At 36.4% G+C, this 22,735-nt stretch overlaps 1 protein-coding gene across 2 annotated transcripts; it reads left to right on the plus strand.

Annotated features, from left to right (window-relative positions):
• The first annotated feature begins 16,398 nt into the window (after positions 1–16,398).
• LOC113727427 (GDP-mannose 3,5-epimerase 2) lies at positions 16,399–19,977 on the plus strand. 2 transcript variants are annotated; one of them, XM_027251585.2, is made up of 7 exons: positions 16,399–16,538; positions 17,233–17,643; positions 17,866–17,959; positions 18,063–18,192; positions 18,289–18,421; positions 19,122–19,329; positions 19,514–19,977. In XM_027251585.2, exons 2-7 carry the CDS (start codon positions 17,234–17,236, stop codon positions 19,667–19,669), a joined length of 1,131 nt encoding a protein of 376 aa, XP_027107386.1. In that variant the 5' UTR covers positions 16,399–16,538; position 17,233; the 3' UTR covers positions 19,670–19,977. The 2 variants fall into 2 exon arrangements, with proteins under 2 accessions (XP_027107386.1, XP_027107387.1); XM_027251586.2 differs by having other exon boundaries at positions 16,401–16,538; positions 17,225–17,643.
• Positions 19,978–22,735: the final 2,758 nt, after the last annotated feature.

The following is a 22,735-nucleotide window of genomic DNA, read 5'->3' on the forward strand; positions in this document are numbered from 1 at the left end:
CCAATGACGGTCTTGACTACTACTACAGCTCGCCAACGAATGGACTCCTCCTTGGGTAGATTCGATGCCCTGAGTTTGGGTCCCTTCCTTTTCTATAGCCTCAATAGAATCATGATCGTCCACCGTTTCAATTTCGATATCTTCTTCAGTGCGAGTCGCCGATACGGATTTTGAAACTTTGGGTGATGTTTTCTTTGCTGGAATCACTGGTTGCGCCTCTTTGATGGCCTGTCGAGAGTCCTTGGAAGACTTATATTTTGTGACAATGTTTTTCGAGGAACTGCTAATAATTTTGTTCTTCTGCAAGGTGGATGAGGTAAGACCCGTCACAATCTTTATAGCTCCATCATGATGCACTGACTCGTTGGTGGAGGTAACATTTCCCTTCTTCGATGATTGTTGAGGGATCTTAACGGTGAATTTAAAGGGAGTTGAAGAGACACTATTTGACCGAGTCGACCACCAGGCGTCATAGTCTTTTGTGATCAATGGATGCTTCCTGTGCATGGGTATAGTCATCTGAGATCGCGTCTGCGTGCGAACTGAAGAATTCCATAGTTGAATAGTCTCACCCAAAGTATAAGTATGAGTGATTTCTTTCAAGTTGTTGGGAATATCCTGACAGAAACCGAATTGTCTGCTAAACCTGCAAGGATTATATTTCTCATCAATGAAAGTATTGTCCTTACGTAGAGTTAAATGGCAAGAGCGTTGACTAATGAAGTAGCTCGTAAGTCTTGATGATAAGGATCCATCGTCGATCAACACTTTCTCTTCATTCTCAGTCCAACACAATTTGGGAAGCATCAAAGGATTCACTTCTTTGAAGATTTCCTCAGCTTCTGATCGGCCATGAAATATTGCCATTTTCTCACCACTAAATCTTGTCATGCGAGCGTGGTGGCTACTCACTTGATTGTTTTCATAATATACATTGAAGTATTGGCCAATCCAAGTATAGACGTAATGGATCGGAAAGGTTACCCCGCATTCTTTAAGGTTAGGGGCGTGGACGATCTCCCTTAACCCATGATATATGCTCGCAAGAACGGGAATTGCAAGACAAAATCTTTTCCCTGTAGTCATTAAGCATGCAACCTTGAAGATACTTGGGCGAATACGATCGACCTTTTTGCTTGGCAAAAGGAACTTGCAAATCCAACACGCTATGAATGCCGCAATATAGGTTTCCTTTCTTAGAGACTCGGGGATACTCAGGGTGTTAAAAAAGGCGTTGAAGTCATTCGTATCGGCAATGTCGTAAGGCTCCACGCTTCCAGAAGGGTTGTAAGTCATTTTTGGTTTAGATGTGGTCTTCCTTCTATTCGCCCTACTCGGAAGAGCCCTATACCTAGCCTCTCCTTTGAACTAGAAGCGAATCCAGTCCTTCATCCATACCCCTTGGTCATTCGTTCAAAAGTGGTAGTAAACACAAAAGAAGTGCCTGCAACTCTCGGGGAGAAGTGGCTTCCCTTCTTTGTCACGAGTGAGGAGCTCTTGCGCTGAAGGAACAACTTCAACGAAGAACGAGCTATCGATCGAAAGGCCACCAAGTCGATAAAGGTCCCAAAGTATGATGGACAACTCCCCAACGGGCGTATGGAGTGTGTTCGTCGAGGGGCACCAATATTTGAAGAAAGCTCGCAAGATATTTTCACAGCGGTCGTAGGAGTATCTCGACGCGTAGACGGCTTCAAATATGCCAGCGCGTGTGAGTATGTCTTTATATCTTCCAAGCATGTCCTCAACCCACTCTCAATAAAGGGAGGTGAAGCACGCCTCACCGAAGAAGGACGAAGGGGTTTTCCATATAGCTTTATCAATATTGAATCCCACGAACGGAAGCGTGAATTTGGCTATTTTTGGGCCTCCATTGTGGCGTGACGAGTTTAATACGACCACCTCCTCTTCCCTCGACGTAGTGGAGAAAGTCGACGGTGCCACCACTTCCTTAGTCCACTTGCTAGTCCAATTTTCGAGATGAAAGCATCCTTCGAGGGGTATGAAGGATTCAACGAGTGGGCCGATTGCTGATTTGTAAACATGTAGTGACAAGCTCTTTGATTGAGTTCCTCCCTGTTCATCCGTCAGTGAAATATGCGGCAGTGGCACGGCGTAGTCTTTAATTTGTATGATTGCTGGAATTTTGAAAAAAAAGTATTAGACAATGAAGGGAATTTCTTACAAAATTTTGGTAATTAAATTACCTAATCGGTGGATCTCTTCAAATCTCCGAAATTGTTTCAAGCTCCTTTTCAGGCACGAAATGGGGTATCTACAAAAGAGCAAGTTAGTAAAGTTGAGATATTGACATAGATTGGGGCAAAAAAAATTAAGGTCAAAGTTCTAGCAAAAAGAGGGGGAAAATTTTTGCTCAAATATCATATTTGGTATTATCCTAATAGATGAGCAAAAAAAAAAAAAAACAAAAACAACAAAACAAAAAAATGGTACGAAAATTGAGATTAAATTTTCAGCCCCAAGGAATAGTTCAAAAATAATATTTTGAGCCAATCTTCATTCTCAAATAATATTTAAAGGGCATACATGATTTCGAATAATATTTAAAAGGCGCTTCCAATAATATTTGGAGCCAATTGTCAATCGGTTAAATTCAGCCTTTCAGTCGAGACCCAAGCTTCATTCTCAAATAATATTTTGAGAAATTATTTGGTAAAATCGTGGGAGCTCTAAGCGTCTCAATTGACTAAAGCTTCTTGTAATAATTAGATATTGCAAGTAAAAAATGGTGAAGCCTCAAGCACCTAGTGAGCAAAAAGAAAAAAATTATTGGAGTGCAGCCGATGAATGATGATTGATGCTTGTGGCTCGACAAAGTTCCCCCGAGGTTAATCTTCCCTTTGGAGAATTGCCATTGGAAACAGTGTCGGAGACAAACACGACAAAAAGGACTATTAGTGAGCAATTTAACGAAGGTACGGGTATTCAAAGAACAATCGTGGACGAAGAATCACTATGAATGATGCATGCAAATAGAAAAGGATCGACCATGGTGATATTGTCCAAAATATTATCACATTAGACACACAACATCAGGGATGCATCAAAGTAAACGCGCAAAGTCTACTGCCGAAAGTTTCTTCTAATAAGTAAGTGTTGAAAAAGGGTCTTTGGGCGCCTAAAAGAGATGATTGGCGGCCGTAATATAATCGATTCTTACGGTGGGAGGCTTCATGCGAAATCAATAAAGAAGAGGATATATGTGATGCTTAGTATCTTGCAAAAAAAAAAAAGAATGTTGAAACTAAACTCGTGAATGTGTAATGGGGAAACAAGCAGATCAGATATGATGCTAGATATTGGATTTGAAATAAATTGGAACCATGCCGCAAGAGAACTAGAAGGCCATGTTATCCTACTGGTTCAGCACGTAACATGCGTAAGATGCAAATTTCATGTACCAATCACGTTTGAGTCACCAAGGGTGAATCAAAATAAGCATGCAAAGCCGTTGCGGAAGTTTCTTTCAAACAATAAAGTACTAGCAGTAGAGCTTTGGGTACCTAGTAGATGGAAGACGGTGTCGTCAGAACACAATGGTGGGCAGGCGCCAATTTGGTAGCAGCAATAATGGTTGATACTAAGCAGCGGCAGTCGTGTTTTGACGAACAAGCAAGCAACTGCAGCAATAGCAACAGCCGCACAAGCGATAATCCGATAAAGCAAAGAATGAAACTCGTTCAACTTCTCTATTATTAAGGAACTGGCGGCAGGACTTAGCTATTTATAGTAGAGAATGGATCCTAAATCCTAGGGTAAATGACCAGGACCGCTGCTTTACTTCGAATAGAATTAGGTCTCTATATCAGTTGAGAGTCATTTGGTCGAAGAAAAACAATTCCTCGCGAAATCTTTTAAAGTTCGGGGAGATTGGCTCCGCGTTGATGATGGGCTTCATTGCAGTTGATTTCGAACTTCTAGATCGCTTGAACTTTGAAACCAACAAGGAATGGAAGCTGTTAATTCAGGTGTCCTAGTCATATTAAAAGAATCCTTGAAGAGTTGCCGCTCAAGTCCCCGAGGCCGACAAGGAGAAGTGGTCTTGGAGTTTGGATCGGTGGAGTGCCGTGGGTGATTGATAAACGAGATAAGTGGAGAATCAATTGGGTTCCTATGACTTCCGTGTGAGATTGGTAAACAAGATGCATGGAAGATCAATTGGATTCCTAGGATTTCATCTTTGAAATGCCTTGCACGTGAATGATCAAGCATGTAATATGCAATGTCCCACATATCAATATATTGGGCTTTCTTGAGGACAAATGTCCATAATTAAAATTGGTGGCCATCATTTATTTATTTAAAATTGGGGAATACCAACGTATTAACAAATTGATTATAAAATCGAAGCTTGTTTGTTCAAGTTTTACTCTTCACAAACAAGTTTCGAGGGGGCATTTGTAAACAATGGCATTTTAATTAAATTACCATTGGTCTATAAATTATTTTTGTGGCTTGTTTCCATCCAATCGGATATTGTCATATGTCATGTACACTTGGAAAATTTGGTTATTAAATAACCAATTATATTTTGCCACGTATCAAGTTGGGACGTGCCAATCAATTGAAATTGCGAGGATGTCTCCACCAACCAAATCATATCTACGTGACGTGGAAATTTTTGGATAAATATCTAAATATTTATTTCTTATTAAAGAGATAATATTTAGAGTTGTTTAATCCAAGTATATTTCTTATATACTGCAATAGCCTGGCCAGTCAAATGGCGCCACATCACGTGTCCCCACGAGTTTGACCAATCAAGAAATTACTTATCTCTTTATTGATAAATATAAAATGAAAAGATAATATTTGGCTAGCACAGTCCTAATATAACTGCACGTCTTGCAAGACAAGTAAAGTGGTACACATGTCTTCAACCTCTACCCCTTGCTACAGCTATAAATAGAGGTCTCTCAACCAAGCCAAGGACACAAACATAGATACACAGAGAGATTTCAAGAGGCATCTCATACACTCAAGTATTGAAGCTTCAAGTTACGAAGGGTTGGATCTTCAAGCTCTCCAAGTCTTTCACATATCAAGACTTGAACCTCCAAATATTTTCAAAATTTTCAAATCTTCCATATCAAGATTTGAAAGAGTCAGTGGTTGATCCAAGAACAAGCTGCGAAACCTTGGATTGGCGTTCGAGGAGAAGAATCGAAGAAAGCTCTCCATAAGTTCGAGAAACTTCTAGAGATTGTACCTACATATTTTTCTAAGTTTATATATTACATATTTGTCGTGTATTTCTTTTTCTTGTCGTTTTGCAGACTTGAAAAATTTATCGCATACAATGATTATAATGGATAGAAACTAAAATTAACTTGTAATGAAATAAATGTTTTGAGAGTAGAAAAATATTTGTAACATATTTTTTTTTTTTGAATCAGAACTTTTTTATTTTATTAATGGAAGAGATATACACAATATTTTCTTACAGACGTCTAAATTTCCGAACTGAGGGCAAACCCAACTTGTCTAGAAAAATTGCCCCACGAGCTTCCCTTGGGAACATACTGAAGCTGTCATAAATCTTGACTTGTTGGTATGGGTGAGATGTTCCGACATTGGATAAAACATCAGCAACTGTGTTAGCCTCTCGATAACAGTGTGATAAATGAGCAGGATCTTCCAAGAACTTCCAAATCTGTCTGACTTCCCTTCGAATCTCCCATGGACATTGAATACGCTGCTGAATGATCTCAACTAAAAGCAATGAATCTGATTGAACCCTTATATTTTCGAAGCCCCTATTTTTACATGTTTGAAGACCAATAAGGAGGGCCCAAGTCTCTGCACGGAGAGATGTAGTTTGACCAAGATAAGCCGAGAAAGCAATCACTGGTACTCCAATTGAGTCTCGAAGAACTCCACCACCTCCACCCACTCCTGGATTACCTTTAGAGCATCCATCCGTGTTAAGTATTAAGCTCCCTGTCTCCTTTATTTCCCAGCGAACCAATTTATATGCAATTGTACCGACAGATACATTCGATCGATCATACAAATGATGAAAAGACTGCAATTGAAGTTTTTGTTTGAAATGAATCCCCACCATAGCCTGTATTTCTAAGAATATGTTCTTACAAATAGCAGACGATTGCATCTGGACACCCTCAAACATTGCTTTATTTCTTGCTTTCCAAATCTGCCAGCAAAGTACACTAGGTAGAATGCGGTCGATAAGTCGTCGTGTCTCAGAGTCATGTAAACGCAACCACCATCCTACGATGCGAGGACGCAAATAAGATCCTGGACACCTGAATCCACATAGGCCTCCAAAATAGTTCCAAACTACCGAGGCTATTTGTCCATTGGCAAATAGGTGCTCACTAGACTCCACAGATGCCGAGGAGCAGCAGAAACATTTTGAGGGAAGTTGGAAACCAAGTTTACTTAACCTATCTGGTAATGGTAGTCTTCCCAGAAACAATCTTAACATGAAGAATGAGACTTTCCAAGGAATCTGAGGATGCCAAATGTTAGTAAAAGCCATTGACTTATGACGGGTCTGCCTTACGTCCCCAAAAGCCGATTGGAAAGAGAACTTACCGGATGTCGTGGGCATCCAAAAAACTTCAACTTCACTCCCTTCCTCTGGTGCCGGGTGTTCCAAAATGGAAATAAATTTGTCGCTTGGCACCATCGAATGTAAGAAATTTATATCCCAGTGACCATTGATGATAAAATTGTGGAATGACAAATTTGGGATAACTTTTGCATGTAAGAATAACGCACCACTTCCCAACCAGTTGTCATACCAAAAATGACAAACTCCATCCCATAACATTGAGAGCTCCACTTGTCTACTTACGTTGATCATCCTTCTCCAAACTGCCGAGTCCGTTGTTCTGAGTTCAATCTGACAAGGATGAAGGCTTCCGCAATATTTTGCTCTCATGAACGATGCCCACAGGGATGATCCTGTTCGGAAATTCCACCAAAGCTTGCATGAAAAAGCTTGATATACGTCCCGTAGTCTTCGGAACCCGACTCCCCCTTCCTCTATCGGGTAACACAAGTGAGACCATCGTATCCAGTGGAACTTCGAGTCGTCGGTTGATGATCTCCATAGGAAGTTCGAGCATGAACTTTCTATAAGTTTGAACACCTTGGCCGGGATCACAGCAGCTGACATTAGATGCATTGGCATAGACGCCAACACATGCTTGATTAGAACTATTTTGCCTCCAAAGGAAAGCAGCCTTGATTTCCATGACAAAATCCTCCCTAAAATAGACTGGCACACTTCTCCAAAATATGAAGATTTGCATCTTCCAGAATAAAGAGGGAATCCCAAATAACGTATCGGAAATGACTGCCAGGCAAACCTAGTGATACGTTCAATCACCCTTCGTCTCGCCGGTGGCGTCGATGAGTGGACCAAATAACAGCTTTTTTGCACATTTATGAGCTGCCCCGAACACCTTTGATATGCCTGCAACACTTGCATGATTGCCTTCAGAGAAGAAGAGGATCCATTTCCGAATATAAGAACATCATCCGCAAACGCCAAGTGAGTAATAGCCGGACACCGATATGGAACTTTGAAACCCTGGAATCTCGATTGCATGGTGAGGTTATTCAGTCCTCTAGATAAAACCTCAGATCCTATAATGAATAATGCATGTGATAATGGGTCACCCTGGCGAAGGCCTCTCGAAGACTTAAAGAAACCGTAGGAGGAACCATTTATAATGATTGAAAATCAGACATTAGAGAGTAATCGCCATATAAGGTCAATAAATATTTCCCCGAATCCAAACCTCCTTAGAACACTGATAATATGACCCCATGACATTCGGTCATATGCCTTGGACATGTCTAGTTTCATTAAAACATTTCCACCTCTATTCTTTTTCCCGATGCTTGATACCATCTCTTGAGCTAGTAGAAAATTTTCAGTTATATTGCGGCCCTTCACAAAACCTGTCTGATGTGGGGAAATGATTTTTGGCAGTAAACAAGCCATCCTGTCTGTCAAAATCCGAGATAACACTTTATTGAAAAAATTACATAGACTGATGGGCCTGAATTGAGAGAATTCCTGAGGATTTGGCGTCTTTGGCAGTAGTATAATTGAAGTAGAAGTGATGAATCGTGGTAGCTCCGCCCCACAGAAGAAACTCAGTACCGCATTGTAAACATCTTGAGCGATCACTTCCCAAGCAAATGTAAAAAATTTGCCTGTGAAACCATCTGGTCCAGCTGCACTTTCTCCATCCATTAACTTTATGACTCCATATACCTCCTCAATCGAAGGTAATGCTTCCAGTTTTCCATTATCTTCTTCCGTAACCAAGTGCGGAATTAAATGTAGCATATCAGTAGATGATTCCAAAGAGCCCGTGAAAAGATCATTGAAATATGCCGTTGCCTCACTTGCTATATCGTCGTCCTTTTCCACCCAAACACCATTGGACTTTTTGATGCGGTGTATCACTCCTTGAGCTCTTCTCTGCCTTACTACCGCATGAAAATATCTTGTATTCCTATCTCCATGACGTAGCCATTTGACCCTGGCCTTCTGTCTCCAATACTGCTCTTCAATTGACATTGAATACCGCAATTCTGCTTGTGCCTTATTAAGCTCAATTTGACCCGCTTCGGAATAATCTTGGTCTAGCAACTCCTCAGCTCGTTGAACCGCCATTTCTGAAGAGCGGACAGCATCAAAAATATTCCCAAAATGTTGTTTGTTCCATGATTGAATAGCTCTCCTCGTTGCCAATAATTTAGAACACAATACGCGAAGCGGAGATCCACCCACATCTTGTTTCCAAACATGGCGAATCACTTCCAAGAGATCTGGTTTGGAAGTCCAAACATTCAGAAAATGGAACGGCCGAGGTTTATTATCTGACCGAGTTGCAAAAGAAACCTTCAATGGTGCATGATCAGAGGGGTGTCTTGCCAAGTGAAGCACCGAAATGTCATTTGAAAAATCCAAACAAGATCCGTTGACTAAAAATCTGTCCAACCTTTTTGAAATCCGAGCTCTACTCCGTCGATTATTAGACCATGTGAATTTAGATCCTGAAAAACCTACATCAAAGACCTCAGCTTCCTCCATAAAATTCATAAAATCCACTCCTTCCGCTATAGCAAATGGACGCCCCCCTCGCTTTTCGTGTGCTGCCAGTATAACATTGAAATCACCTCCAATACACCAAGGAAGTAAAGTAGGCTTATCATGTAATAATGAACTCCATAACTCTTTACGCTCGTCCACTGAGCACTTTGCATGAACAAAAGACATAATGATTGAACTTGGTAGTAATGGATTTTGAACATCTAGAGAAATATGCTGATCCGAATTACCAACGATCGAGCAAACAAAAGGATTATTATAGAAAACCCAAATATCACTAGAGCAATTAACAAACACATAATCAAAAGATAGGCGTAACCGAATGAATTCGGTTTTAGATACGTCTAGTTTTGGCTCACAAATCACAACAAAATGAACATGATAAATCCGAACTAATTTAATCAATCTTCTTAGATTTGGTGCTTTTGCTATCCCTCTAATATTCCAAAATATTCCATTAATCATAAGAAAGAACCTGGAATGAGTTTTTGGATGATGTCTGTGACCGTAACTGTCTGTCAGATGGGATTGGAGCTCGCATACCCTTCCTGTGCGGTTGTCGGAAGCCACCACCGGTCTCACCTGTTTGATCAATGTTTAGGCCATTCATTGATGATTCCAGCATTTTTTCTTGTGGGACACCAATTCGTGGGGACAGATTTCCAGCATTAGTAGGCATTTGATTTGCTTCTACCAGCTGTTGTGTAGAAACTTCATCCTCCACCCCTCGCAATTCAACATAGAGATTCTCCAAAACATTGGTGTCGGCCAGCAGCTGCAGTTGATCATTGGTTTTGTCGGCCAATTGCTCATGATCACCCTTGGCGTTGTTGTGGGGCAGAAACTCTTGTGTAACTCTTATAGCTTTGTCGGTCAAATGCTGTTGTGCCAATGTTAAAGCATTCTCGGCCAGATGATGTTGTTCAGTGGTCAAATGCTTCTCATTGAGGACATGGGGCCCTTCGCTTTGACCGCCATGATGTTCCTCCAGCTGGTTTTCCATTGCTTCATGTCCCCCATGCAAAACCGTATTCATCACCTTACATGTCTCCATGTTTACATTGACAGCTGAATTCTGTAGATGGGTTACTACTCCTTCTTCATCAGCAGGATCATCATCAATAATGCAGTGTTGCAGATTTTTTACTTCCTTTTGCACGACTAGCACGGCAGGCTCAGCAACCATGGCCTTTGCTGCTGAAGTTTTTATCCCTTTTTTCACCGTAGCAGCAATTGAAATTTCCTGTGAAGCAGACTCATTTATCACAGTTTCATTCGCAGTAGTAGCAACTTCCTTCTCTGTCATTTCAATAGCGATAACAGTGGATATATTCGCTGCCTTTTTATTCTCCAAATCAGTTTGATTAGTCCCAGGTTGATGAGTAATCATCTGACTTCTATCTATGTATGGGCTTTGCTGGTTGTTCAGCTGCAGCCGAGACCCATCATTTTTCAAATTCTTGTTGCAGTGCTCATGAGAATGTCCTAATCTTGAACAGAAAGAACAATACGGAGGAAGATTCTCTGTCTCAATACGTTGCCAGAAACCTGATTCCCCTTCGACAGCAACCCACACCCTTGGCACAACAAGTTTCGCAACATCTATCTCTACGCACACCCTGGCTACACTAGGACGAGTCCCAGCAGCCGTTGCCGAATCTAGGAACAATGGTCTTCCTACTGGAGACAGAATGGAAAACAAAGAGTGTTTGTCAAAATAATGAATGGGTAGAGATGGAAGATTTACCCAAACCGGTACTAGAGATGATTCTCTATGCACATGAAAATCCCTGGTCCATCGAAACACACGCATTGGATGTTTACCCAGCTGCCAAACTCCTCTTGTCCAAATTCTATTGAAATCTGCTTCAGCTGTACATTTAATAAGTACATGCCTGTAGTCCAGTAATCCAATGGAGACTTGGTCTTTCAAGTTTAAAGAGGCAAAAAACTTTCGAATATCTTCCAAAGAAGGTCGTCCATGAGAGAATTTGCCAACCAAAGTCCATCTAAATGGTGCTGCAAGTTTGTCCGCTTCTACTCTAGAAAATATAACCGCAGCTTCACCCTTATAAACAGACGCTTGCCTAATCTGGATTGGAGATGTTGCCGGCTGTGAGAAAAGCTGAGAAAAAGATTTTTTTGTTGTAGGGGAAAATTCTTGCCCCTCAGCCGACGGCTGAAGGGCTGCCATGAAACCTTACGATCACTAATGGCGAGAAGAAATAAGATAGAGAGAATAATGAGAGAATAAAGAAACTATTATTTGTAACATATCAACAAACATATTAGAAAATATTTTCATTGACAAACCAAACACCGAAAAATTATGAAAAAAGGAATTTGGAAAATATTTTCACTTAATAACCAAACACTGAAAAATTATGGGGAATGAAGTGATTTTCTAGGAAAATAACTTCGATAGGAAAATATTTTCAGTCTAACCAAACGGACCCTTAGGGTCAGTGGTTATAGTTTTCTATGGCTTCGCCAGCAAAAATATAAAAAGAAGGAATAAGAAGAGAAAAAAAAAGAAAAAATAATTATAAATCCCATTTTTTGTATGTGCACACCAAACAAGAGTATTCAATTAAAATGCTAAAACTAGTATTGTCATTTTATGTGGACAAGGAAGGTAAGTGTAATTTTTAAAATCATGAGGGAACTCAATGAAATTGTTAGAAACTTAAGGGAGGTTTGTGAAATTATCCCAAAAAAAGAGAAGAAAAAAGATAGACAATTTTTTTTTGACGAGAGAGAGAGAGAGAGAATTAGATGAGATACTTCTTAGGGATAATTTCAGAAACCTCCTTTGAGGTTTCTAACAATTTCACTGACCTCCTCTAAAATTTTAAAAATATCACTTACCTCCCTTATAAGTCATTTGGGGCCAAATGCTTACCTCATGGATGATCAAATGACCTTATTATCCTTGCAACTTAGGAAATATTATGTATTTATAGGGAGATAAACAGTTGAGTCACTTATACTAAATTAACCATGATTTGGAAATAAAAAATTTAAAAATCTTAAATACTGAATTTTATAATGATACTTGTTAACATTTTAAAATTCTTTTTCTATATTTTAGTACTAGTTCTTGCAATTTCTTTCTCCTAAAAAAGATTAAAATTCCTATTAAGATATTATTGTTTCATAATTTTTCATAAGAATAACAAGATTTATATGAAAATACACAAAAATAGGGTAAAGTATTAAAATATGTTTACAATTAGATTTTACTAAGTTATAGATAAAATGCAACTGCACATAATCTATTCTTTCCTTTCTTTTTCAAAATATTGGTGTTTTTTTCTTTTCTTTGTACGTGATCCAAACAAGATGGTTAGAGACAAATTTTCCCATTGATTTATCTGTTTTTCCATTAAAATCATACCCTTTCTATTAATCCAAACATTGCTTGAGAGTTGTTATTTTTTTAAATTACAAATGATGGAAAATTCTTCTTAATCATGTGAAATAATGTACCCCAAAATTTAAAGAAATAATTCAAAAAATATAACATATTTTTGCATATTTTATATTTTTTATCATTCGCAATCTGTCGTGATGTTTTTTTCTTGAAAAGCCCATACTTTGTCTTGTTCAAAATTTTTCAAATTCTAATACTAAGAGTTTAGAAATTTTATGTGTAAATCTTGACTCCAAATTAACAAGTTTTCCTCTCCAATACTTTGATTTTCCTCTATTAAACTTTATTGTGCTCATGCTAGAGTTTAGTCTTTATTTTCTATTTTTAACTAATATTTCCTTTTGATTCTAAATCAATCAACTAGTAATAAGTTGAGGGGTACTTTTGGTATGAAATATTCTTTTCACTCTTGAAATCTTTTTGATTTTTTTTGAATTGGGCTAATTTGTTTTATGAACATTAGTTTTAAAGGAGGTTAATGAAATTTTTAAAATCTTAGGGAAGGGCAGTGAAACTGTTAGAAACCTCAGGGACGGTTTCTGAAATTATCCCTACTTCTTAACTTCCATTTCAATGCTTCTAAAGTTGTGAAAAATGCAAATGTTTTTCTGTCTCTGTTTTCCTCCAAAAATTGGAGATCAAAACTGTATGTTTTTTTTCTTTTGGTTAAATAAAGGAAGCTAACTAGGTGGCTACTATTACCTGCTATGTGACTACTGTTGTGAATCTCTGAACTTATCAGCAGCATAAAAACACAAATCAATTACTGCTTCAATTATTTCTAATATATAACAATTCGCACAAGAAGATTTTTCAGTGCAACCATTACACCACATTAGCACATTTGTGCCACCATTTTCTTTTCTTTGTTTTTTTAAATACATATGTATTTAAGGCTTCCAATGGATCATGTAAGGTACTTTAGTGTTCATGTTTTTGTCAAGAATTTCCATTACAACTCAAGTCATCTAACATTTGTCATACTGTTTCATGATTGGTTTGTCAAAGGATTAATAGGAGCAGCCTATTTGATCGGTTTAATTCATTACGTCACGTATACTAACACATTTTACACACTTAACCTATGTCTCCTTAAGGGCCTACAATACCAGTCTAATCAAATCAACCTAAACCATTAGGAAAATGCACATAGCCCTGTTTGATAATTTAATATAGGGTTAATTACATTTACCTTCCCTGAGGTTTGACCATATTACCAATCAATCCCTATAATTTGTCCAAATAACGGTTTTACCTTTTGAATGATCAAACATTTAACAAAAACTCCCTTAATGCCGAAAATGCCCTTTTTGAGGTCATATTGCATTAAAAAAAGAACATATTTTTATTTATTAACCTTCAAGTAATCCAAAAAAATAGAAAAAAATTTTTGCTTATTATTTTATAAAAATCATATTTTTGCTTCCATAAATAGTTTTGAATCAATAATTATTTTAAATCTTAAAAATTAGATAAATTGAAAGAAAAATAAAAAAGAAGCAATTATTTTAAATCCTCAAGTATGGTTCGAATTTGTGGTTCAAGACATGTTGCGGAGAGCACAAGGCATGTTTTCCTCAATTTGAACCATACTTCAGGAATTAAAATAATTTCTTCTTTTTTATTTTTCTTTCAATTTTTCTAATTTTTAATATTCATTTTTAAGATTTAAAATAATTATTGATTCAAAACTATTTATGAAAGCAAAGATATGGTTTTTATAAAATAATAAAGAAAAACTTTTTTCTATTTTTTTGGATTGCTTCAAGGTCAATAAAATAAAAATATGTTCTTTTTTTAATGCAACATGGCCTCAATAAGGGCATTTTCGGCATTAAGGGGTTTTTGTTAAATGTTTGATCATTCAAAGGGTGAGACCGTTATTTGGACAAATTACAGGGATTGATTGGTAATATGGTCAAACCTCAGGGGAGGTAAATGTAATTAACCCTTTAATATACCACTTAAACGGATTCAGATTTTAATATATTTAGACGCGTTTGATAACAAAAAAATATAGCATTTGAATTAATTAAGTGGTGCTGAATTTGTCAAGCAAAATTTACTCCAAAACATAAGTGATAAACTATTCACTAATCACTTAATGTAATATAGACATATGCTCAAATGTATCAAAATTAGTAATTAACAATTCAATAATTTAATAAATTTAGATTTCAGATTTTAGTTTCCAAACTTTAATTTTATCAAATGTAGATATGTTTTGGAATAAGCAATAAAAAATGTAAAATAATTGATGTAGTACTTTTACAGTTTTACTAGTCAATAATCATTGCATACAGGCCAAACTAAAATTTTAAAATACACGAAAGTTGGTTGCCGTCACACCTACTTTCAACCACAACAAAACAAAACATTAATTTAGAATATTTTATGGAATAAGCAACACGTAATAATGTAAACTAATAAGTAATATGCTGTAGTACAAACCAATAATCCAATATTTCAAAAGAGGCCAAATTCAAATAGTAATATTTTCTTTTTCCCGCACGTTTTACTGCATTGGGCCTAATAGAAAAGGACAGTGGATCCTTGCGTGACGAAATTTCTTGGAAAAGGTTCAATTGGACCAATTGGAATTTAATGTTATCCTTTTAACGTTGAATCTTCTTCCACGAACCTTCCCTTTGAAACGCATAATTTTGGACCCACACACTTTCAAATTCTCCACAGATACTCCAAAAGTGATTACTCCATTTGGATTGCGTTTTATTAAATTTTTTTTTAGAAATGTCCACACAATTTTAAAAATGTACTCAAAAAGATTTATAAAATTTTAACTCATTTGATGTCAAAAAAATGGTCATCCAAATATACTCAATGGAAAAAATAGTAACACGCGCCAAAAAAAGTAAATAAATAAATTAACAAGTACACAAAAGAATGTAAAAACTGATACATAAAAAACAATAGACTCGGAATATGCAGTTTATAAAAAAAAGCTTTGGTGCATATAAAAAAGTGACACCAATTAAATAAATTCATTTTTTACTCAAAAAATTAAATAGTTAGTTGTGTATACAAATGGTAGATTGAGTAAAATGTAAGCGTGTCATGAATACCCGATAACTTCTCTTGAGGTTCGTAATATCGTACAATATTTTCTTATGTTTGGTGTTTTGAATTAGCCAGACTTTCTTTTTCAATTATTTTAATACAAAACCATATTCATTATTCTTTCTTTAGGTGGAGAATAGTGCAATTTCGACAATTTCGTTTGAAAACGTTATAAAGATAAACCATTTAAATTATTTTCTACTTTTGTGGGAGGGTAGTGGCCAAAACACAAGAATGCATAGGCAGATGGGTTATAGTTAATATTGAGAAAAATTGGTTAGGGAGGCTGTAAAAAACCTAGAAATGCCTAATGTAAAACTAATTTTTGATGACTATATGTGCAATTTCTTTCTACTTTTTATTTTAATTTTTTTTAGTTAGAGGGAGTGTGAGGTTTAAGAAACCAAAGGGAAAAGAGATATCTAGTTTCAAACAAGATCTCTAATTACTTTTATTTTGTTACTCTTTAAAAAAAATCATTTAGATAAAATTTTTTCAGGATTTTTTTTACAAAAATTTTTGTTTTTAACGTATTTTTGAGAAATTTATTTATGAAATAAAAGGATGATCCTGAAAATAATCTAACATATTTTTTAGCATCTTTTTGAGAAAAAGAAAATGAAAGCAAAATAAAAACAAAATACTACTGGTACAACGGGGAATCCAAAAGATGACGAGAATCTTCTTCACTTTTTTCTTACCAAACTCTCTTCCTCCGAATGGTGAGTTTTTATGACCGTCTTTCTTTTCCAAAAATACAGTGTGGCTTCTTCTCCTTGATTTCTGGGCTCTATAAGTAGCTATTGCCAATGAACTTTACAGCCATTCAACTCTTTCTCTCCCCTATCTCAGCTTAGTATACTCTGCCCCCTCTTCTTGTGGAAACTCTTCCCCTCTACGAAATTTAAGGTAAAGATCCAATCCCAGATTTTCTTTTCTGCATTTGATACTCTGCTTATTATGAATCTTGAAAAAATGACTCATTCTTGGTGCAGATTCTTTTCTGCATTTGATACTCTTCTTATTATGAGTCTTGAAAAAATGACTCATTCTTGGCGCAGATCTTTGCACATTTGTGCACACGAGCACCAGTAGCTTCATCCCTTTAGAAACGGCATTTTTTTTCATGGTTGAAATTCTTGGCAAATGTGAAATGTTTCTCATGATGTAGGCACTTTATTGACATGTTATTTCTAAGTTAAAGTTTCAATCTTTTCCTTTTTCTGTAATCTTTAGAGGATTCTTGGAAATGAAATGTTTGAATTTCTTGCTGTTCTGTGTTATTTCTTTGAATTTCTTGCTTTTCTGTGCTTGAAAACGACTATTTTTTGCCTAGTTAAGTTCTTGATGTACGTGCGTGATTTAATTTTCGTAGATCAGATTTTCTGTAGAGGACCTTTAGTTTTTCACTGAGCTGTTATGCATTCAATCTTTTTAGCCCTATCTGCTAAGAAGGGAACTTACCCTGCTTGCATTGTTTATTTGGTATATAGACTCAGATTCTGTCCTGCTAATCATCTTGGTTTTTGCTGCTAATCATATAAGTTTTTTTGGGATTACCGCTTCTTATTTATATGCTTCACTAATTTGATAAGAAATGCAGAATGGGAAGCGCAGGAGAAACTAATTATGGTGCATACACATATGAAAGACTCGAGAGAGAACCTTACTGGCCCTCAGGGAAGCTAAGGGTATGTATCACTGGGGCTGGTGGTTTCATTGCTTCCCACATTGCCCGTCGTTTGAAAACTGAGGGACACTATATTGTTGCTTCTGACTGGAAGAAAAATGAGCACATGACAGAGGACATGTTCTGTCATGAGTTTCATCTTGTTGATCTCAGGGTCATGGAAAATTGCTTGATAGTCACTAAAGCAGTTGATCATGTCTTCAATCTTGCTGCTGATATGGGTGGAATGGGCTTTATTCAGTCCAATCACTCTGTTATTATGTATAATAACACAATGATCAGCTTTAACATGATTGAGGCTGCAAGGATTAATGGAGTAAAGAGGTGAGATGGCTCATTTATCTGCATCCTATCTATTGATACATGTTCCGTTAAAACTAGAATTATGGAGCTGGAAGAACTTATAAAACTAGCCTGAAGAAATTATAAAACTTTGTGAAAAATAAAATTGAGTTCATAGATAGTTGGTAGCAGATCATTTATTTGGTTTACTGGCATACATATACTGCCACAGAATGTTTTTTGTCTAATAAGTGGTTGTATCAGGTTCTTCTATGCTTCCAGTGCTTGCATTTATCCTGAATTCAAGCAATTGGACACAAATGTAAGCCTGAAGGAATCTGATGCATGGCCTGCAGAGGTTTGTCAATTTTATAGCTTTAGAAGTAGAAAGATGATATGCTTTGTGTTGTTCTTAATGCTTTCAAAGTTGTTGAAAGTTCTCTTGCTTCTTTGGATTTTAGCCTCAAGATGCATATGGCCTGGAGAAACTTGCAACTGAAGAGTTGTGCAAGCACTACAACAAAGACTTTGGCATTGAGTGTCGTATTGGAAGGTTCCATAACATATATGGTCCATTTGGAACATGGAAAGGTATATTCTTAAACATTGTAGTAAATTCAATATAGTTGTTATGCCATTAAAAAGTATAGTATGTTGATATTCTTACTTTGCTTCCAATGTTTATAGGTGGCAGGGAAAAGGCTCCAGCTGCTTTCTGTAGAAAAGCAATTACTTCAACAGATAAGTTTGAGATGTGGGGAGATGGACTACAAACACGTTCATTCACTTTCATCGATGAATGCGTTGAAGGTGTTCTTAGGTGAGAACAATATTGATTAGCATAAAAAGTAATTTTTTTGGCTGTCTCTTAGTTAATTATTGTGGCAATTTTGATCTATCTTTGCCTACTTTTGTGCAAATTTTGTTGCTCTAAATATAACTAGCCTTTTAAAGGAATGTTTCCTAATGTTCTATGCTTCTTGAAGTATGACATCAAGGAAATAGAAACACTCTTTACATACGTCCATATGTCATGGTTTATTAATTTTTACGTTGTACAAGCATCAATATTTTCGCCTCCCTGATAGTGTATAGTAGCAACTTTATTGACAGTTTTATGTTACGAGTAAGAATGGAATCTTCATGAATATTTCCAGGGTTGAAGAGCAAAGGTAGAAAGGATAACGAGTCTTTTGTCTGGGGTGGAGGTTAATGAGAGCATTGCATTCTTTATCTAGACTGGAGATGTTATATTATGCTGATAACTCAGCGTCTTTGTCTTTTTATTGTGCTTCTGATGCATAAATTAGAAATGTATTTACTGGCTTATGAGGACTCCTATTTGTGCGTGATATAGCTGCTTCCATTGTAGAGGGAAAATCTGAGTGTCTTGTCTGTCTCTTTGCTGTTGCAAGACATGAATCATTCAGGCCCCAACACAAAGGACTTAAATGTACTCTACGATGTATCAGCAACACACATTCATTGACTAACAATCGTTTATAATTTTCTTTGTGTAGACTGACAAAGTCTGACTTCCGTGAGCCAGTAAATATTGGTAGTGATGAAATGGTAAGCATGAATGAAATGGCTGAGATTGTTCTTAGCTTCGAGGACAAGAAGCTGCCCATCCACCACATTCCTGGCCCTGAAGGTGTTCGTGGTCGTAATTCCAATAACACTCTAATCAAGGAAAAACTTGGTTGGGCTCCGAGTATGAGACTCAAGGTACTTGTATCATCTTCGTACTAGAGAATTATAAGCTTAGATTTGGTAAATATGAAAAGCTACCTCCTTTTGTGTTAGAACTTTGACTAAATACTTTGCATTACAAATCATATGTTTGTAGTGTTCTTTGTTTTTCACTTGTATGAATTGGATGATGATAATTGTTTGTAATGCAATTTAATAGGATGGGCTGAGAATTACATACTTTTGGATTAAAGAGCAAATTGAAAAGGAGAAAGGTCATGGTGTGGATTTATCAATCTATGGCACTTCTAAGGTGGTGGGAACACAGGCTCCGGTGCAGCTTGGGTCACTTCGCGCTGCTGATGGCAAGGAGTGAAACACATTGTTTTGCTGTTTGTGCATAATAAAGTGAATCTCTTTTTCACGTACTAGCTACATTATAGTGGCAGAATAGAGGAATGTAGCATAATTATCTTCTCTTCAGCTGCTACTTGGGCAAATTATATGCTCCTGTGTGTAAGGGATGCCGTTTTGCTCCTGCTTAGGTATCTAGCTATCAGTTTTCTCCTGCCTAGGTATCTAGCTCTCAGTTTGTGATGATGTAAGCCAATATAGCAGTTTGTGCAATGCTTGTCATTTGCTCCTGCTGTTGGCATCTAATGAAGCTATCCACATTCTTCTGCATTTGCTTGTTCATGGACCAAGAGCTATGAGATGTAAATGGATTACTTAAAGTTGTGTGGTATCATAAATAATATCCTTGGATGAGCCTGATTACCAAAAGAGCATAATAGCAGGAAGAAGACAGAAGGTCATGTTTCTTCATTCTTGAAGAAAATGGAAGGGATTTTTATGGCTATGAATAATTGCAAAAATGCTGAAAGGAGAAAAAAGGATCGACATGGCTAGATTGTCTCTATCCAACTTGCACATTGCAGTATGAAAAGATAAGATCTCAATTGAAGGTTAGTGGTCAGTGTCAGGCGAAGAACACCTTCAATTGGGCAAGATTAGGGGCAAAAACAAATACTAGATGTGATCATTTGAAACAGTGGATGGTCAAACGTTTTGTTTATTGTGCTCAAACGAAGGTCGAGTCATCCAAATTTGTCTAATTGACAAATTCAAGGAGCCTTCAGTCGTTGATGGGAACAAATGAAAGTATTTTATGACATGAGAATGACTGCTAAGCTGTGGATATGCTTCAGCCAAGCTATAGAAAGACAAAGGTGTATGGATGTTCTACCACATGAGGTCTTTGTATGCATTTAATAAGGCGCATGGTTACATCTCCCTATCTTTAATTTGTGGACCGTAAAATTCTAGTTATCCATATCACCAAATTAATGCTTCTCCTGCTAGCATTTTTACCCAAATTTAGTTTGAGACTTGGGAGTATGCCAACTATAGTCTTGGCCAATTCTTCTCATAAAATTAGTTAGTATAAACGTTCAAAGAAGATGAGTATGGTACCTATAATTGTATGTTAATAAATCAGGATAGAGATTGATGAAATATGTATGTTAAATTACTGAATTGTTAAATATTGTATCTGTCTCTTATTTGTTACCGCATTAGTTGAATACCCATTATTCTAGGCGACCTCTAGAGTTTGTTTATTTTGTCGCATACATAGGACCTCGCCTGTTTTTTATTTTCAACTTTTCATTCATAATACAAAAGGCCACCGCAACCACATAATTCCTGCCCCTGGCCCCCAATGAACAAGCAGTGGTAGATTGGTCATCACCATTCCAAAACTGCTAATGGCAGCTTGATGGTCCCAAAAGTGCACTTGGATGCTGCTATTGCCTTTCTATTTTGCATTTTTGTTATCCTTTGTTTTTATGGAAAGGTTAGTTCCAATTTGATATGTGGGCAAAACTGATAAATGAATAATATGCGAGAAATCACTACACAATTTTAGTTTTTTTTTTTCAAGATATACAATTTCAAACTTTTTTTCTTGGTCCATTTGACATACTACCATATACCATTTCCAATGCAATCAATTATACGTCTTTATGTCTGACTGAGCTTCCCTAAAGCCCGAAATAATGTCAAAGAGCTACTAAGTAGCTGGTAAAGTTTGAATTATTGCCCTTATCAGCTCTCCTTGTTATATATATATATATATATATATATATATATATATAGAGAGAGAGAGAGAGATAATTTCAAAAACCTCCCTTGAGGTTTTTTCTAATCACACCTAACACCTCTCAAGTTTCTAAAATCACACTTAACATCCTTAGAATGACAGCCTTTATAACATGTTAGCCCTTTTATGTAAAATAATATTAAAAATATATTTAGTAGAGGGACTATAGTATTCTTCCAATTTTGCCCTTTTGTAAGTTGATTTTTGAATTTTAGAAGGCGAAAATAAAAACAAATAGGGCTATACAATATTTACATAGAAATTGAGGGGGTATAAGTACAATAACTGTTGAATTGTATTATTTTTGTTGATTCATATGATCATTATAAAATTTGTGCCAAAGTTTTGGATAGAAAGGAAATAAAATTTTTTGAATATTGTTTGTTAACCAATTTTTCAAAAATTTTGTTTTGATAATTGAACACTATTATAGGTATATTTAATATGCATTTTGTCATGATTTCAATTGCATCCTAGCTTTTTCTTCACCAAATGAATGATTTTAACCCATTTTCTCTCACCTTTTACTAATTAAACTAGATAACAAGATAAAATCGTAGTTAAAAAAAGATAGATTTTCTATGTTTAGATTGTCTAAGTACCTCAAAACCTATCTTCGGTTGCATATGTAAAAAAAAAAAAAAAAATCAGTGCCCAAAATGTGCCCCAATTTTATGGCATTTTTGTTACTTTATTTTTACATAATCAAACATAAATGTTTTTTTTTCTAAGAAATATGAAAAGGGCAGAAAAAAAATCAACTTATTTTTATTTTCATCTTCTACTTTTCAAAAATCAACTTGCAAAAGGGCAAACATGGAAGAATATTATAGTCTCTCTCCTAAATACATTTTTTTAATACTATTTGTACCTAAAGGGGTTGATATGTTACAAAAGTTGTCATTCTAAGGGTGCTAAGTGTGATTTCAGAAACTTTAGGGTGCTTGGTGTGATTAGGAAAAACCTCAAGGGAGGTCTCTGAAATTATCCTATATATATATATATATATATATCAGGCTATATGTTATACCAAGGTTTCAAAGGGCCCCTATCAGGCTATATGTAAGGATGCCTATAATGCATGCATTATACAAGACGTTTCATAGGGGTCCCTATCAAGGATGCCCATAATGCATAGATTATACAAGACATTTCAAAGGGTCTTAAAGTCTCACTGAAGCAATTTGCAGGAATGGTTCCTATCATAATGTAGACACGTGCATGGTGATTTAAATTACCTTCACAAGTCACAGGCTAGATTATGACTCCCAGGGAGTGGGA

This window comes from Coffea arabica, chromosome 2c (assembly GCF_036785885.1).
Source record: "Coffea arabica cultivar ET-39 chromosome 2c, Coffea Arabica ET-39 HiFi, whole genome shotgun sequence".
In the NCBI taxonomy this organism is placed as follows: domain Eukaryota; kingdom Viridiplantae; phylum Streptophyta; class Magnoliopsida; order Gentianales; family Rubiaceae; genus Coffea; species Coffea arabica.

Excerpts from the sequence above, each read along its gene's own strand:
- LOC113727427 (XM_027251585.2), top strand. The coding sequence starts at position 17,234 with ATGGGAAGCGCAGGAGAAACTAATTATGGTGCATACACATATGAAAGA. Across the intron at positions 17,644-17,865 it reads AGGATTAATGGAGTAAAGAG|GTTCTTCTATGCTTCCAGTG; the intron begins GTGAGATGGCTC and ends TGGTTGTATCAG. Across the intron at positions 18,422-19,121 it reads TGCGTTGAAGGTGTTCTTAG|ACTGACAAAGTCTGACTTCC; the intron begins GTGAGAACAATA and ends TTCTTTGTGTAG.